Below are 17015 nucleotides of genomic sequence, written 5' to 3'. Positions count from 1 at the left end.
CAATAGCAGAACCTGGATGCTTATATTGGCTCCCACACATTCTACGAAGATCTTTATCGGTCAAACCGCATAACAACATATGTTGGTCCCTTTGTCATCGGTATGTTGCTTGCCCGAGATTCTATCGTCGGCATCTCAATACCTAGTTCAATCTCGTTACCGGCAAGTCTCTTTACTCGTTTCATAATACATCATCCTGCAACTAACTCATTAGTTACAATGCTTGCAAGGCTTATAGTGATGTGCATTACCGAGTGGGCCCGGAGATACCTCTCCGACAATCGGAGTGACAAATCCTAATCTCGAAATACGCGAACCCAACAAGTACCTTCGGAGACACCTGTAGAGCACCTTTATAATCACCCAGTTACGTTGTGACGTTTGATAGCACACAAAGTGTTCCTCCGGTAAACGGGAGTTGCATAATCTCATAGTCATAGGAACATGTATAAGTCATGAAGAAAGCAATAGCAACATACTAAACGATCAAGTGCTAAGCTAACGGAATGGGTCAAGTCAATCACATCATTCTTCTAATGATGTGATCCCGTCAATCAAATGACAACTATTTGTCTATGGTTAGGAAACATAACCATCTTTGATCAACGAGCTAGTCAAGTAGAGGCATACTAGTGACACTTTGTTTGTCTATGTATTCACACATGTATTATGTTTCCGATTAATAAAATCCTAGCATGAATAATAAATATTTATCATGATATAAGGAAATAAATAATAACTTTATTATTGCTTCTAGGCATATTTCCTTCAGTCTCCCACTTGCACTAGAGTCAATAATCTAGATTACACGGTAATGATTCTAACACCCATGGAGTCATTTTTTTCACGGAAATTTGCACGGAAGTAAATTGGGCACCCAAATTTGATATCCTTAATTTCCAGATTTTTTTTATTTTCTCAGTAGCACCCGGGAGCCAAAAATCTGTGCCCTTGTTTCACTTCGTAATTTCCCGTCAACAGAAAAGGTCAACAAGTTGACTCTACAGTCAATTTTTCCTGATCATATCCCTGCTTACCATAAAATAAAAACTCCCGTTTCACCTTCAGAAATGAAATAGGCAAGAAATTACAGGTCAAATAAAATGAAAATGGAGGGAGATATTTCGTCCATGCTTTCTACGGTAACCAACCAGTGGCTCTCAGCGCTCCAAAGCAGCGTCCCCAACCTCCCAAGCTACAAGACAACGAGGGCTCAAGAAAAATCGCGCAAAACTTGCCGTGATCGCACGCGCAGTGAGCAGCGCACTGATCGATCGATGGCGGCCAAGGTGGCGTCCCCGCTCCCGTTCCGCCGCGACCTGCGGGGCCCGCTCGGCCGGCGGTCGCCCAGGAGCGGGCTGCCCGGCGCGCTGGCCGGGCTGGGCTGGAGCGACGGCTCCCGCAGGCTCGTGGCGCCGGCGTGGCCGGCGCGGGCGCGCGGGAGGAACAACCGGTCCGGCGGACGCGGCGCGACCAAGGAAGAGGACGAGCGCGCCGAGGAGGCGGAGGAGGCGGAGGCCGTGCTGATCATCGACGGGGAGGAGGACGACGAGGAGTTTGGCGACGACGATCTGTCCGGGTTCAGGGGGCTCGTTCTTGATCTCTCCTACAGGTAAAGGCACACTCTTTACTAATTACCATGCTTACGACCAAGTAAATTTCAGCTAAGAATGGTGATTAGCGTGAGCAAGCGAGGTTGATTATAGCGTAGCTTCTGCTTTTTGATTGGCATCTTGAAACCGTTCTGAAACTTCGCGCAGGCCTGTCAATGTCGTCTGCTGGAAGCGCGCGATCTGCCTGGAATTCATGGAGAAGGTTAGCCTCTCTGCTGCAATGCAGCCAGCAGTTCCTCATCACCATCATCATTCCACTGATGGTCAAACTTACATTTTGTGAAACAAACTGCTAATGCAGTGATCGTTTTAGCCATGCAGGCCGATGTTCTGGAGTACTACGATCAGACGGTCTCCTCTCCCAGTGGGTCCTTCTACATCCCCGCGGTTCTCAGGGTATGTGGGGTGATCCATCGATTTGTCAGTCACTTAGACCCTGTTTTCCGACGCCGGAAATTGAATTGAAATTTCCCCCGATTCCTGATGGAGTTGAACTGTTTTCACTGCTATGTATCGTCTTCTTCGTCAGGTTCCACAGCTGCTGCAAGTTGTGAAGAGGAGAAGGGTCAAGCACTGCCTTAGCCGGAAGAACATACTCTTCAGGGATGGGTTCAGTTGCCAGTAAGCATTCCCCTGTTTTCTTAGGGAAGTAGTAGCGTTGCACTGTTGCTAAAGCCAAAATTTCCTTTCATATAACTAGATCTTAATCAGATCACTATTGTTTTCTCGGCAATGTATCTCTGAGATGTGATACATGACTGACAATGTAACACTATATATACATGGTGGACTTGAGGGTGATAAAAGCTGTTAGGACCGGGGAAAAGAAAGGTGTCCGAAGCAAACAAAACAAAGTCCAGAGTAATATGCTGGGGATAGTGCATTTCTATAGATGGATAATCAGGAGTTAATTGGCCGCACTGTCTGCACTGCACTGCAGGTATTGCTCTTCTGAAGATGACCTCACAATTGATCATGTCATCCCGGCCTCGCGTGGCGGCAAATGGGAATGGGAGAACCTGGTATGAATTCTCACTACTTCTACTATCTTCTTACCCTCCCTCAAATCAAGAAGAACAGCCGTTGGCCAAAACCAAGACTTGACGGAAAATAAAGAGTCTTATAAAGTTATTTGACACCTCTGAATTGCTAGGTAACTGCATGCTCTAGATGCAACTCCAGGAAGGGTAACAAGACGCTACTGCAAGCAAACATGAAGCTACGCAAGATCCCCAAGGTCTGTGACATTGCTTGCTCTGCTTGACCAATTCTGCAATATTTGTGAACTGTCCCGTGTAAGAGGAGTGATTCTTGCTGAATTGCGCCGCAGGGGCCTAAGGAATTCGACATCATCGCGGTGCCCTTGACGAAATCCGCGTTCAGGACGATCAGGAGGAGGCACGGCCTGCCTGAAGAGTGGCTGCAGTACCTTGCCGGGCCATCTCCATGACCAAGGGAAGACTCCCTTCAAACCATAACCAGTAGCCATCACTCCATCTCCATGTATATATATATATTACTACCAGGCTCATCTTCTCCAGCCAAAGATTCATGTATGTCCATCACCAGCTCTGTACATGCCTAGCTACCTTCTGATTTCTGAAAATAAATCTGTACATGTCACTGATTTATCAGTAAGTAAATAAAAACAAGATACCGACTTGAAATAAGCACAAGGAAAGAGCAATAGGCCAGACCATCCTACAAAAACGAAACGGTCCCTTCGGAACCAGTCATCCTCTTTAGCAGAAAGACGTATATTCCTTGCTCATTATCAGACAATCACTTATTCCCAAACCTCGTGTGGGACTAATCGTTTTCATTTACCATCTCATGAAAAACCCTTTTCGGAATTCGTGCCTACTCGGCATTTCACGAGTTATGAAAATGCAAAAAAGGATACTAAATCTCGTCGTTAACTGAATTCTGAATTCCACCCAAAACTTTAGGAATTCCTTGATAGTTGCAGTTTTGCATGGACCTTGATTTCCCGTCAGAAATAATTGAAACGCTAAGGCCTTGTACAATGCAAGGTGTTTAGGGGGGTGCTTAGCAAAATAAACGAAGCTTTTCCTAAGCATCAATGCTTATCTCTATATGAGGGGTGGTTAATTAAGCGTCTACAATATGCAAATAGGCACCGGTCTTTCTGAAAAATCAGTTTATTTCTCTGAGCATCTCTCCTAAGCACCTTGCATTGTACAACGCCTAAGAATTTACTAAGAGTTAGTTGTGGTTTTTTTTTATTTTCCTCTCAGTGCGAGGCATTCACATAGAGGGCTCTACTTGTTCATTTTCTGTTTTTTCTTTTGATCACGTAGGGACCTTGAAACCGACTTGAATATTGGTTGTTTGGAAATATGCGCACGTGATGGCTGCATTTGCATATCTAGTGATGTTTGGAAATATTGGTTAGCCATCACTCCGTCTCCGTTTGCATATCTAGTGATGTTTTAACAATGTATGTATTTTGGTCCGGATTAACTATGATATTTTATGCGCGTTTGTTCTATATTCCAGAATTTCGTTGATGATCTACGTAGTTTGTTTCATATTGCATGAATCATATGAATTTAGGGATCATATATGAGGTACTACACGGCTATGGGCGCGGGCAAGGATTGCCGGTCACTGTCCGCGGGCATACAAGGAGATGGATTAGCTATGCCTTGCGCTAGATAAGCCCGGTCACTTCCCGCCCGGCCGGGCACGGAGAAGAAAAAAAATCTAAAACAAACCTTAAACTTGTAGACGAAAGATAAAACGAACCCTAAACTTTAGAATCCATCACGCACCCTCGCGCAAAGATCAGACCGATATGGCCTGCCTGCTCGCCTGTCTCGGGGCTAGGTACGTTCCGTACTGTACGCGCCTCAAAAGGGGGAAGGAAAACCGCCACCGACGTTTCCGCCGCAGGCATCGGTTTGGAGGATCAGCTTAATCAATCCACTCTCCCACTGAACCTGACAGTGATATGTTTCTCTTTGACCAGCAAGCTAGCTACTGTAGCTAGCTAGGATAGGAGTAGCAGCGACTGGTCAAATGGAACACCGAGACGCGTACACCCGCAAACATATCGACATGACAATCTTTTTTTTGGGCATATGTTACGTACGTGATACACTGCACACGAACACTCCTCCGAGCTGTGCAAGTCTGAACGCCAAATGCGGACTCATATTGAAGGTAGAATGTGAAAATGCCAGGAAGAAGAAGAAGCGTGCAGGAGATGCACGCGCATACCGGTCGATCGTGTCGATCCGCGCCTGCGATTTCTTATACGATTCCCGCACTGACGGTTGGAGTAGCGACCTGCGAAAGCTACGTACAGCACACTCGTCGGCCGGCGGGTTCGAGGCCGGCCGGCCGGCCTGCGCGGGCGTGGATGCATGCGGCGGCAGAACGGTGTCAGTCGGGTCGGAGGAGTGGAAGGCTCGCCTCGGTCGAACGGAGGCGCGCGGCGCGCGGACCGGAGGCCCCGGATCAGCGGGCGGCATACGCGCTGCACGTACGAGTACGGGGGGCGCGCCATGCATGGCGGCTCTGGCCGCGGCAGACGACTATACGGTACGTTCTCGTCCCGAGGCCGAGGCCGGGGATTTGTCAGATCTAATTGACGTTGTTCCGAAGCAAATTGACCTGTCAGAATGTCGGATCTACTCCCAACAAGTTTCCACGCATCGAGGCCCACGAACTGACATGCATTACAATACCCTCCTGACATCTCACTTCGATTCGACCGTTCGATCGCTTCCTTCAGCTTACGGCTTCGTCGCCGATAGTCGGTAGCCCCTTGCGGTGGCAGCAAATTAACCAAGCCAGCATGGCTAAAGAATCAACGTTGATGCAGCTTTATCGAGGTTAATGAAGGAAGACGAAGCATAGGAGTGTTTTTCTTTTTCCATTCAATGAGGAAGTAATAATTATGTAAGAAAGAGTAAGCACGCGAGTGATTGTAAGAGATGCAAGGGAGTGTAATGAGGTTCCCACTTGCCTGCCGGCTAGGAATAGTTTTCGAAATTCGGTAGTAACTAATGTGTGGGATGGGATGATGATCCACCTTGCTAGCTTAATCATGCGAACATGCCTCGTCTGATCGTATTTGCAAAAACAAAACAAAAAAAACTTGTGATAAACGACTGCCAACAAACCACACACGTTCCGTCCGTCAATGCCAAGGTTTTTTTCTTCTACTCTGCTATGCAGTGATTAGCTTCTTCAGTCTTCAAACGAGCAAGTTCAGTCGAGAATAGATATTACTTGCTAGTGTGTATGAGTGTGTGTGTGTATACGTGTTCGCAAGTGTAGGACGTGTGTTCCAAAATAAAAGGTACGCGCAAGCTCACATCACTCTTTGGACTGTGATAAGAATTCTCCAGGAGTTTTGGAGGACCCCATGCATCCTTGGGATATTTTGTATACAAACCCTCTGGATTGTCGGATTGAGGAGCTCTAAATCTAGGGCGCGTCTAGCGGGCGGCCGGCCGCCCTGGGATCGCTAGCCAGCGCCCACGAAAAAAGGAAACCGCCTGGTCCCCCCGAAGCAAAAAAGGAAACCCACCCACCCGCCCGCGCGAAAACCGCCTCAGACCCAACCCGCGCGCACGAAAACCACCAGGACCCGCCGCACGAATAGGTAAGCTCGAGAAAACAACCCCGCGAGGACAGCTGGCCGCGGGATCACGTGCACCTGCCTCCGAACCCCACCCTCCTCACCAAACCGCGCGAGACCAACTACCCCTAGGCCATCTTCTTCTTCCCCACGAAAGAAGGATCTGCCAGGGGGCAAAATCCTCCTTCATCGCCAGGAGAGAAGAACGACCATGGCGGCTCCCAGGGAGAAATAAGAGAAGAGAAGAGAAGAGGGCTTAGAAATCAGAAAAGAAGACCAAGAGAAAAGCAGATCAAAAGGAGGAGGGCGGAAAAAGAACCTACCTGGAGATCCACAGGTGAGAAGACTTGCCCATCTTCTTCCTGATTCTCTCTTGTCTATTTGTCCTTGTAATGATTTCCTTGCACGCATCTTTTACTCATGTATTGCTCATGTATTTGATTGTCAAAAATCAAATGAAATCCTGCATAATGTGTTTGCAGAAAAACTGTGCACCCAGTAGTTTCCTTTTCGTGCAACTAAGTCAAATGAAGTAGCCAACTGAAGGAGTACTGTGTGCTAACTCAGCAGATTATGCAGCTCTAACGCTATTTTGTGCAATTAACCCAGTTGTAGCATCCAACTATAAGCACAAACTGTGCAACTGAAAAAATTGTGCAAATATAGATCTTAGGAAAAAACTGTGCAACCAGTAGGTTACTTTCCTGCAACTAAGCCAAATAAAATAGGCAACTGAAGGAGTGATGTGTGCCAACTCAGTAGATTATGCAACTCTGAAACTATTTTGTGCAACTAACCCAGTTGTAGCATCCAACTATACCCCACAAATTGTGCAACTGGAAAAAATAAAAAAGGCACAAAACTGTGCAACCTTGGCATGAACTTGAAAAGATATGGAAGAAAACAACCAATATACAATGACGAGCAATATACGATATGTTCTGATAAAAAACAATCTGCAAATATAGGTCTTAGGAAATAGCTTTCACACGCTGCCATCACAAATCTAAAAAACACACCCATCAAACCGTTGTTCTAGCTGTGCAAATCTAACTAAAATAGCTATAGACAAATATAGTTCAAATCTGATTTTGCTTCTATCTTTGAAGTTGCTGTAGCAGACCTTGCTTGATATGTTCACTTGCATTGATCTGCAGTAAATCATGTCCTCCCTTTCATGTCAGACCTGCACATTGTAGATACAAAAATGGTCAATAAAAATGTAGCTACTACCTGAAACATGTTCTTATATTGTCCAACTACTATGATGCTTGTTCCAACTTTGATACTACTTGTGTGCAACTGGTATGCTACATTTTTATCCAGTTTGTCTCATTAAAAAATGTCAAAAAAATGTGTTTGTGTGACTAGAAATGCTCACAATTTGACCAACTGGTATGAAAAATTTGTGCAATTCTATGACACTTTTGTGCAAATGTTGTGTTGCCTTTGTGCAACTACTATCAAAAAAACTGTATCTGGAGAAAAACATACTAAGTTCTTTTACTAAACCACTTGCATTCATCTGAAGAAAATCATGCCCTCCCTTTCTTCTTAGAACTGCACATTGTAGATACAAAAAAACAAAAAAAGATGGTCACTAAAAATGTAACTACTGCCTGAATATTCTTATATTGTCTTAGTAGAATGACTCTTGTTCCAACTTTTAAAGTACTTGTGTGCAACTGGCATGCTACATTTTTATCTAGCTTATATCATAAAAAATTGTCAAAAATTGTGTTTGTGTGACTGGAAATGCTCACAATTTGTGCCAATTGGTATGAAAAAATTGTGCAATTCTATGACACCTTTGTGCAACTACTATGAAAAAAGTTGTATCTGGAGAAAAAAAGCTATGTAAAAACTGACTACTTGCAGTTTTCGAAGCAATGAAAATGATTGTAACGGTGTTAAATTCATGCCTTCAAATTGCTAGCAACTATGCCCCAATACAGCTTGCTAATGACTTCTTTGTTGAAACAAAATGCAGGTTGAAGCAACTTTCAAGGATGATAGACCTCAATGTGTTGCCTCCCAATCTCAATGAGTTGCCAAATGATGATGTCGAGTTTGTGCATTCAGGGGTCTCACACAGCCTCATCAAGATCATGGCTTGATGAGATGTCAACATGCAATCAGAAAGCCATACACTCGAGGAAACAAACACCACAGTTGCAGGACCTACTGAAACAGAACTAAGGGCAGGGCCAATTGGTGTTGATCGAAATGCTATGGATGAAGATGAGGCTGGTTCTCAGCCAATGGAGCCATTTGTTGGGATGAGATTTGACACTCTGCAGGGTGCTAAGGATCACTACAATGATTATGCCCTAAAAATCGGTTTCTCTATTAAGATGAACACTTCAAGGAGGAATTCTTATACCAACATATTGGAGAAACAGCAAGTTACATGTAACAAGTTTAGGAAGCCAAAATAGGATGATGCAGGAGCTGAATTGCCACCTGTGCTAGATCCTATACCAGACCCCAAACCTTTGGTGAAGAAGAAGAAATGGAAGAAGTGCCAATATTCAATGGAGAGGATAGTGGAAAAAAGAAGAATAAGAAGAAGCGCAAGAGAGAAAGGATAAAGCAAACACAATGTAAGGAAAAAATGCTGGTTAAATTGAAGGATGGGCGGTGGGAAGTAACCCACTTTGTCCGTGATCATAATCATCCTTTGGTCCCCAAGCCTTCGCTCTCCAAATACTTGCGATCTCACATGGGTATACCGCCGGAGGAAAAGAAGTTCTTAGAGATACTCTACAACTGCAACCTCACTTCAGGTGTGTTCTCGTTCACCTCCCAAAAACTCCAAACTTCACACTACATTGTTGTTTAATTCTAATATGTCAAGTGTGCAACTAGCAGCAGGGGGTTGTGCAGTTACATACACTGTGTTGTGCAACCAGGATTGAGTATTTATGAAAAAAGCACTACCACAAAACAATACAAACAAGTTGGAACTACTTGCTGATTGAATAATGTATAGATTTACAAAATGGTCATAGTTTTGATGGCAACTCCATATGTATTTGTTCTGCAAACTAGTGTTCCTTATCGATGCAATTGAACCTAGTTTCCTGCGACTAGTGTTCATATCTCTGCAACTGATGCTAGACAAAAATTTCTAAATTGTTTTGCATCATGCAATAAAGGGGAGAAACAATGAAAAATAAGTTCTATGGCAACCACATGTCAACAGTTGTGCAACTATTGTTCTTTAGTCTGCAATTGTTGTTTGTAAAGTGTGCAACTATCTAACATCAACTTTCTTCCCTGCAGGCCGTATGATGACTATCATGTCAGAGTTTTATGGCTCGGAGCTAAATGTACCATATGGACCTAAAGAAATAACAAACTTATGTGCTGGCTTCTCCAAAGACTCAACGAAAGAGGGGGACATTATTGAGACAATTGAACATTTTAAAGAGTTGCAAAAAGATGATCCAGACTTTTTCTATAAAATAAAATAAGATCTCGAAGGAAGGGTAGAAAACATTTTTTGGGTGGATGGCTTTGCGCGGAAAGCTTATACAGAGGCATATCATGATGTGTCTCCTTTGACACAGCCTACATGACCAATATGTACAACATGCCTTTTGCTCCGTTCATTGGAATCAACCTTCATGGGCAGTCTTTCATGTTGGGCTGCACGTTTGTGAGGCAAGAAATGGAGACTAGCTTTGATTGGGTTTTTGGAGCTTTCCTAGAGGCTATGAATGAAAGGGCACCGGATAACATAACTACTGATCAGGATGTGGCAATGAAAGAGTCCATAAAGAACATATTTCCCACAAGTGTGCACCGATATTGTCGGTGGCACATCATGAAAAAAGCTCAAGAGAAAGTTGGATGGTTGCTAGGCCGGAACCCGGGATTGTCTGAAGATTTCAACCTTTGCGTTGATTTCAGTTTCACACCAGATGAGTTTGAACAGAATTGGGCTGTGTTGATGATGAAATATGAGGCAATTACACACACCCATTTTGAGAAGCTATATGAATATAGGAACACTTGGGTGCCATGTTACTTCAAGCATAGATTTTTCTCGTTCTTGCAGTCTACACAACGAAGTGAGGGGTTCAATGCAGTCTTGAAGCGGTATGTCAACCCTCACAAGTCAATTTTGAACTTTGTGAAGCAGTACCACAAAATACAGACACACATCCTCGTCAAGGAAGGGTGCAATGACTACAGGACAGAACATCTGGATCTTGACATGTGGTCACAATTCCCAATAGAGAAGCAGGCATACAAGACATATACTAGAGATCTTTACTGCAAGTTCCGTGATGAGTTTTCGATGATTGGACGCTACAATGCATTCCAAATTTGTGTGGAAACGTTTGAGCTGAAACCAAATATGGAATGGGTTGTGAAGTATGGTTCCAGGAACTACTTGGTGTTGGCAAAAATACCCGAGGGACAATTTTCATGTGAGTGTACCAAAATGGAGAGGGATGGCATCCTTTGTTGCCACATACTGAAAGTGTTCACACATATTGGGCTTGATGTCATCCCGGAGTAGTACATGTTGACGCGTTGGACGCCAATTGCTGTCCCAAGTGTGCCAAGTGCCACTAGCCAGCAACCTGATGTAATGCCTCCTGCCTCTCTAAAGGAAATTAGGCATGCTAACATGACCTCAGACTTCCAAAAACTAGCAAATTTTGCTTGTGGTTCTGATGCAGCAAAAGGCATTGTTGATAAACACATGCATGCAACGCCGACAGAGATTGTGCAGCTGAACAAGTTTAGAAGGAAAAAAAAAGGCTGCAAGAGAGGCAGGTCCGTCCGCTGGTGATAACAACCAGGATCCTCCCGTGCCGCCTACATCTACAGGGCCTACTCCAGCAACTACCCCTACTGGACGTGCTCCACCGCCTACTCCCATGGGCCGTGGTGGACCACCTCCTCCCATGGGACGTGCTGGTCGTGGTCCACCATGTCCTCCCATGGGTCGTGCTGCTCATGCTCTAGTGCCTCCTCCCATGGGTCGTGCTGAACAGCCTCCCGATGGGTCATGGTGGGCCACGTGTGAGTAATGCTTCGGCACCTCTTCCTATGGGTAACGCAACACAGGGACATACTAACTGCACTGAGCGGATGTCGCTTACGAGCAACGACGATGAGGTTGCAACTCCTAGGGATCTGCCAAAGTCAACTACAAAAGGGAGGGCAAGGAGTAGACACTATCATTCAGCTCTTGAACTGCACCCGAAAAGGAAAAACAGGTGCAGCTACTGCAACTCAGATAAGCACAATGCTGCTAGCTGCCCTACGAAGTTGGCGTGACAACTTGGTGACATATAAGCAATAGATAAAATGGGGGAAGAATCAAAAAAAAAGTTCTGGCTTTGCACTGTTAGGACATGGATGGAACTATGAAGATCTAGCAACAAAAACTGCTTTGGAAACTTCTTCTTTATGTTGTTTAAACTTAGCATCTGGCCCATTTGTATTTCATGTTAAAAAAGTCCTATATACTATCACTTTGCTATGTGTGAGGCTACCTATTTACCTATTTATGCCTCTGTTGGCAAATGTACACATTTACGCATGCAACATAGTAAAAACAATTTCTTTTTACTATGTGTGTTGTCCTTTAGTGATTGATTGTTTGATGGTTTACCAGAACCGAAAAGGGTTGTGCAAGTTAATTAGTATCAATGTGCAAGTATCTTCCCTGTATGTGCAAGCGTAACATCTCCAAGTACTATGCCATGTAAAAAATAAAAAAAGGAAAAGGAATAAAATTGTATCATTCTTAGGGTTAAAAATAACACCACCAAACAACAGTTCAAGAAACAGAATGTGCAACCTGGGGCAAAAAAACCCCAGATGAAATTGTGCAACTGAACTTGTGTTAGGTGTGCAACTGAATGAGTACCATTGTGCAACTATCGTCCAGACCGATGGTAGCGGATAAAAGAAGGAGCAAAAACAAAACTTACTCATTGTACCGTACAATGTCCTTACATGGGGCTTTGTTGAGAGTAGAGTCAACCATCTTGTAGGTCATTATCCTCCTCATGCTTAGGCACTCTTTTGGTTCGTAGTTTGGCAATTGTCTCCCATTCCAAATGCTAGTATTGAACAACATGAACACACCACATTCATTGCTGTGCAAGAAAAAAAAGAAAAAATGTTATTCGACGTGAGTTGGGGCCATAATCGTAAAAAGAAAACTAACAGCCTTGCTTTTGCAAGACCGTGTTCTTGACCATGCAACTTTGTCCCCCTAAAAATGTGGAACTACCCATTGATCTATGTGCAACTGTATGAATACTTTGTGCAACTATATGATTTGGTTGGTGCCAAAAAATTTGCAACTACCCATTGATCTGTGTGCAACTGTATGAATACTTTGTGCAAGTAGATGGTTTGGTTGGTGCCAAAAAATGTGCAACTACCCATTAATCTGTGTGCAACTGTATGAATACTTTGTGCAACTAGATGGTTTGGAAGCAGCACTACCCAACTATAAAAAAATGAAAGAGAGGAAAATGGCATGCATGCATGACTTACTTCCCGAGTTGCTTGGGTACATCTGTGACACTCCCGATTCAATCGTACACTAATCATACACGCAAATGTGTACGATCAAGATTAGGGACTCACGGGAAGATTGTTGGGAACGTAGTAATTTCAAAATTTTCCTACGCACACGCAAGATCATGGTGATGCATAGCAACGAGAGGGGAGAGTGTTGTCCACGTACCCTCGTAGACCGAAAGCGGAAGCGTTAGCACAACGCGGTTGATGTAGTCGTACGTCTTCACGATCCGACCGATCAAGTACCGAACACACGGCACCTCCGAGTTCAGCACACGTTCAGCTCGATGACGTCCCTCGAACTCCGATCCAGCCGAGCTTTGAGGGAGAGTTCCGTCAGCACGACGGCGTGGTGACGATCATGATGTTCTACCGACGCAGGGCTTCGCCTAAGCACCACTACGATATTATCGAGGTGGATTATGGTGGAGGGGGCACCGCACACGGCTAAGAGATCAAGAGATCAATTGTTGTGTCTATGGGGTGCCCCCTTCCCCCGTATATAAAGGAGCAAGGGAGGGAGAGGCGGCCGGCCAGGAGGAGGTGCGCCAGGAGGAGTCCTACTCCCACCGGGAGTAGGACTCCCTCCTTTCCTTGTTGGAGTAGGAGAAGGGGGAAGGAGGAGGGAGAGAGGAAGGAAAGGGGGGCGCCGCCCCCCCCCTCCTTGTCCAATTCGGACTAGAGGGGGAGGGGGGGCGCGGCCTGCCCTGGCCGCCCCTCCTCTTCTCCACTAAGGCCCATGTAGGCCCATTAAACCCCCGGGGGGTTCCGGTAACCCCAGGTACTCCGGTAAAATCCCGATTTCACCCGGAACACTTCCGATATCCAAATATAGGCTTCCAATATATCAATATTTATGTCTCGACCATTTCAAGACTCCTCGTCATGTCCGTGATCACATCCGGGACTCCGAACTATCTTCGGTACATCAAAACACATAAACTCATAATATAATCGTCATCAAACTTTAAGCGTGCGGACCCTACGGGTTCGAGAACTATGTAGACATGACCGAGACACGTCTCCGGTCAATAAACAATAGCGGAACCTGGATGCTCATATTGGCTCCCACATACTCTATGAAGATCTTTATCGGTCAGACCGCATAACAACATATGTTGTTCCCTTTGTCATCGGTATGTTACTTGCCCGAGATTCGATCGTCGGTATTGTTGGAAATATGCCCTAGAGGCAATAATAAAATGGTTATTATTGTATTTCCTTGTTCATGATAATTGTCTATTGTTCATGCTATAATTGTATTAGCTGGAAACCGTAATACATTTGTGAGTACATAGACCACAACATGTCCCTAGTAAGCCTCTAGTTGACTAGCTCATTGATCAATAGATGGTTATGGTTTCCTGACCATGGACATTGGATGTCATTGATAACGGGATCACATCATTAGGAGAATGATGTGATGGACAAGACCCAATCCTAAGCATAGCACAAGATTGTGTAGTTCGTTTGCTAAGAGCTTTTTTAATGTCAAGTATCGTTTCCTTAGACCATGAGATTGTGCAACTCCTGGATACCGTAGGAATGCTTTGGGTGTACCAAAAGTCACAACGTAACTGGGTGGCTATAAAGGTGCACTACAGGTATCTCCGAAAGTGTCTGTTGGGTTGGCACGAATCGAGACTGGGATTTGTCACTCCGTATGACGGAGAGGTATCTCTGGGCCCACTCGGTAATGCATCACCATAATGAGCTCAATGTGACTAAGGAGTTAGCCACGGGATCATGCGTTACGAAACGAGTAAAGAGACTTGCCGGTAACAAGATTGAACGAGGTATTGGGATACCGAATCGAATCTCGGGCAAGCAACATGTCGATAGACAAAGGGAATTGTATACGGGATTGATTGAATCCCCGACATCGTGGTTCATCCGATGAGATCATCGTGGAACATGTGGTAGCCAATATGGGTATCCAGATCCCGCTATTGGTTATTGGCCGGAGAGGTGTCTTGGTCATGTCTGCATGGTTCCCGAACCCATAGGGTCTACACACTTAAGGTTCGGTGACGCTAGAGTTGTTATGGGAAATAGTATGTGGTTACCGAAGGTTGTTCGGAGTCCCGGATGAGATCCCGGACATCACGAGGAGTTCCGGAATGGTCCGGCGAAAAAAATCAATATATTGGACGAAGGGTATTGGAGTCCGGAAGTGTTCCGGGGGTACCAGGCTATGGCCAGCATGACCGAAAGGCGGGAGCCCCGGCAAGTGTTGGAGGGCCTCATGGGCCAAAGGGGAAGGGACAAACCAGCCCACTAAGGGGTGGTGCGCCCCCCACACCCTTTCCCACATTACTTGGGGAGGTGGGGCGCCTCCACCTGGCTTGGGGGGCAAGCCTCCACCTTCTTGGCTTGGGGGGCAAGTCTCCCTAGGATTTTCCCTAGGGAGATCCAATCTGCTTGGCCGCCGCCCCCTAGGGGAAACCCTAGGGCGCCTCCCCCTCTCCCCTTGCCCCTATATATAGTGGAGGGGTGGGAGGGCAGCCGCACCTCTTCCCTGGCGCAGCCCTCCCTCCTCATACACCTCCTCCTCCGTAGTGCTTAGCGAAGCTCTGCCGGAGAACCACGAGCTCCATTGCCACCACGCCGTCGTGCTGCTAGAGTTCTCCATCAACTTCTCCTCTCCCCTTGCTGGATCAAGAAGGAGGAGACGTCCCCGGGCTTTACGTGTGTTGAACGCGGAGGCGCCGTCCGTTCGGCGCTAGATTGGATCTTCCGCGATTTGAATCGCCGCGAGTACGACTCCATCAACCGCGTTCTTGTAACGCTTCTGCTTAGCGATCTTCAAGGGTATGAAGACGCACTCCCTCTCTCTCGTTGCTAGCATCTCCTAGATTGATCTTGGTGACACGTAGGAAAATTTTGAATTATTGCTACGTTCCCCTACAGTGGCATCATGAGCTAGGTCTATGCGTAGATTCTATGCACGGGTAGAACACAAAGTAGTTGTGGGCGATGATTTGTTCAATTTGCTTACCGTTACTAGTCTTATCTTGATTCAGCGGCATTGTGGGATGAAGCGGCCCGGACCGAACTTACACGTACTCTTACGTGAGACAGGTTCCACCGACTGACATGCACTTGATGCATAAGGTGTCTAGCGGGTGTCTGTCTCTCCCACTTTAGTCGGATCGGATTCGATGAAGAGGGTCCTTATGAAGGGTAAATAGCAATTGGCATATCACCGTTGTGGCTTTTGCGTAGGTAAGAAATGTTCTTGCTAGAAACCCATAGCAGCCACGTAAAACATGCAACAACAATTAGAGGACGTCTAACTTGTTTTTGCAGGGTATGCTATGTGATGTGATATGGCCAAAAGGATGTGATGAATTATATATATGTGATGTATGAGATTGATCATGTTCTTGTAATAGGAATCACGACTTGCATGTCGATGAGTATGACAACCGGCAGGAGCCATAGGAGTTGTCTTAATTTATTGTATGACCTGCGTGTCAATGAAAAACGCCATGTAATTACTTTACTTTATTGCTAACCGTTAGCCATAGTAGTAGAAGTAATAGTTGGCGAGACAACTTCATGAAGACACGATGACGGAGATCATGGTGTCATGCCGGTGACGAAGGTGATCATGCCGCGCCTCGAAGATGGAGATCAAAGGCGCAAGATGATATTGGCCATATCATGTCACTTTATGATTTGCATGTGATGTTTGTCATGTTTACATCTTATTTGCTTAGAATGACGGTAGCATAAATAAGATGATCCCTCACTAAAATTTCAAGAGATGTGTTCCCCCTAACTGTGCACCGTTGCGAAGGTTCGTTGTTTCGAAGCACCACGTGATGATCGGGTGTGATAGATTCTAACGTTCGCATACAACGGGTGTAAGCCAGATTTACACATGCGAAACACTTAGGTTGACTTGACGAGCCGAGCATGTACAGACATGGCCTCGGAACACAAGAGACCGAAAGGTCGAACATGAGTCGTATAGTAGATACGATCAACATGAAGATGTTCACCGATGATAACTAGTCTGTCTCACGGGATGATCGGACACGGCCTAGTTGACTCGGATCATGTATCACTTAGATGACTAGAGGGATGTCTATCTAAGTGGGAGTTCATTAAATAATTAGATGAACTTAATTGTCACGAACATAGTCAAAAGGTCTTTGCAAATTATGTCGTAGCTTACGCTTTAGTTCTACTGTTTAAGATATGTTCCTAGAGAAAATTTAGTTGAA

At 45.3% G+C, this 17015-nt stretch overlaps 1 protein-coding gene across 1 annotated transcript; it reads left to right on the top strand.

The window, feature by feature from the left end:
* Positions 1–1162: 1162 nt before the first annotated feature.
* On the top strand, positions 1163–3283 carry LOC123165569 (uncharacterized). The gene is made up of 7 exons (XM_044583239.1): positions 1163–1612; positions 1761–1815; positions 1935–2009; positions 2143–2234; positions 2554–2635; positions 2767–2850; positions 2944–3283. The coding sequence occupies exons 1-7, from the start codon at positions 1278–1280 to the stop codon at positions 3061–3063; spliced, it is 843 nt and encodes a 280-aa protein (XP_044439174.1). The 5' UTR covers positions 1163–1277; the 3' UTR covers positions 3064–3283.
* Positions 3284–17015: the final 13732 nt, after the last annotated feature.

The sequence above is a fragment of the Triticum aestivum genome, chromosome 7D, assembly GCF_018294505.1.
Source record: "Triticum aestivum cultivar Chinese Spring chromosome 7D, IWGSC CS RefSeq v2.1, whole genome shotgun sequence".
Taxonomy (NCBI): domain Eukaryota; kingdom Viridiplantae; phylum Streptophyta; class Magnoliopsida; order Poales; family Poaceae; genus Triticum; species Triticum aestivum.
The sequence above is the reverse complement of the archived record's forward strand: the minus strand, read 5'-3'. Positions and strand labels throughout refer to the sequence as shown.

Coding starts and splice junctions, on each gene's coding strand:
- LOC123165569 (XM_044583239.1), top strand. CDS start 1,278: ATGGCGGCCAAGGTGGCGTCCCCGCTCCCGTTCCGCCGCGACCTGCGG. Junction 1,816..1,934: donor GCCTGGAATTCATGGAGAAG/GTTAGCCTCTCT, acceptor TTAGCCATGCAG/GCCGATGTTCTGGAGTACTA. Junction 2,636..2,766: donor AATGGGAATGGGAGAACCTG/GTATGAATTCTC, acceptor CTGAATTGCTAG/GTAACTGCATGCTCTAGATG.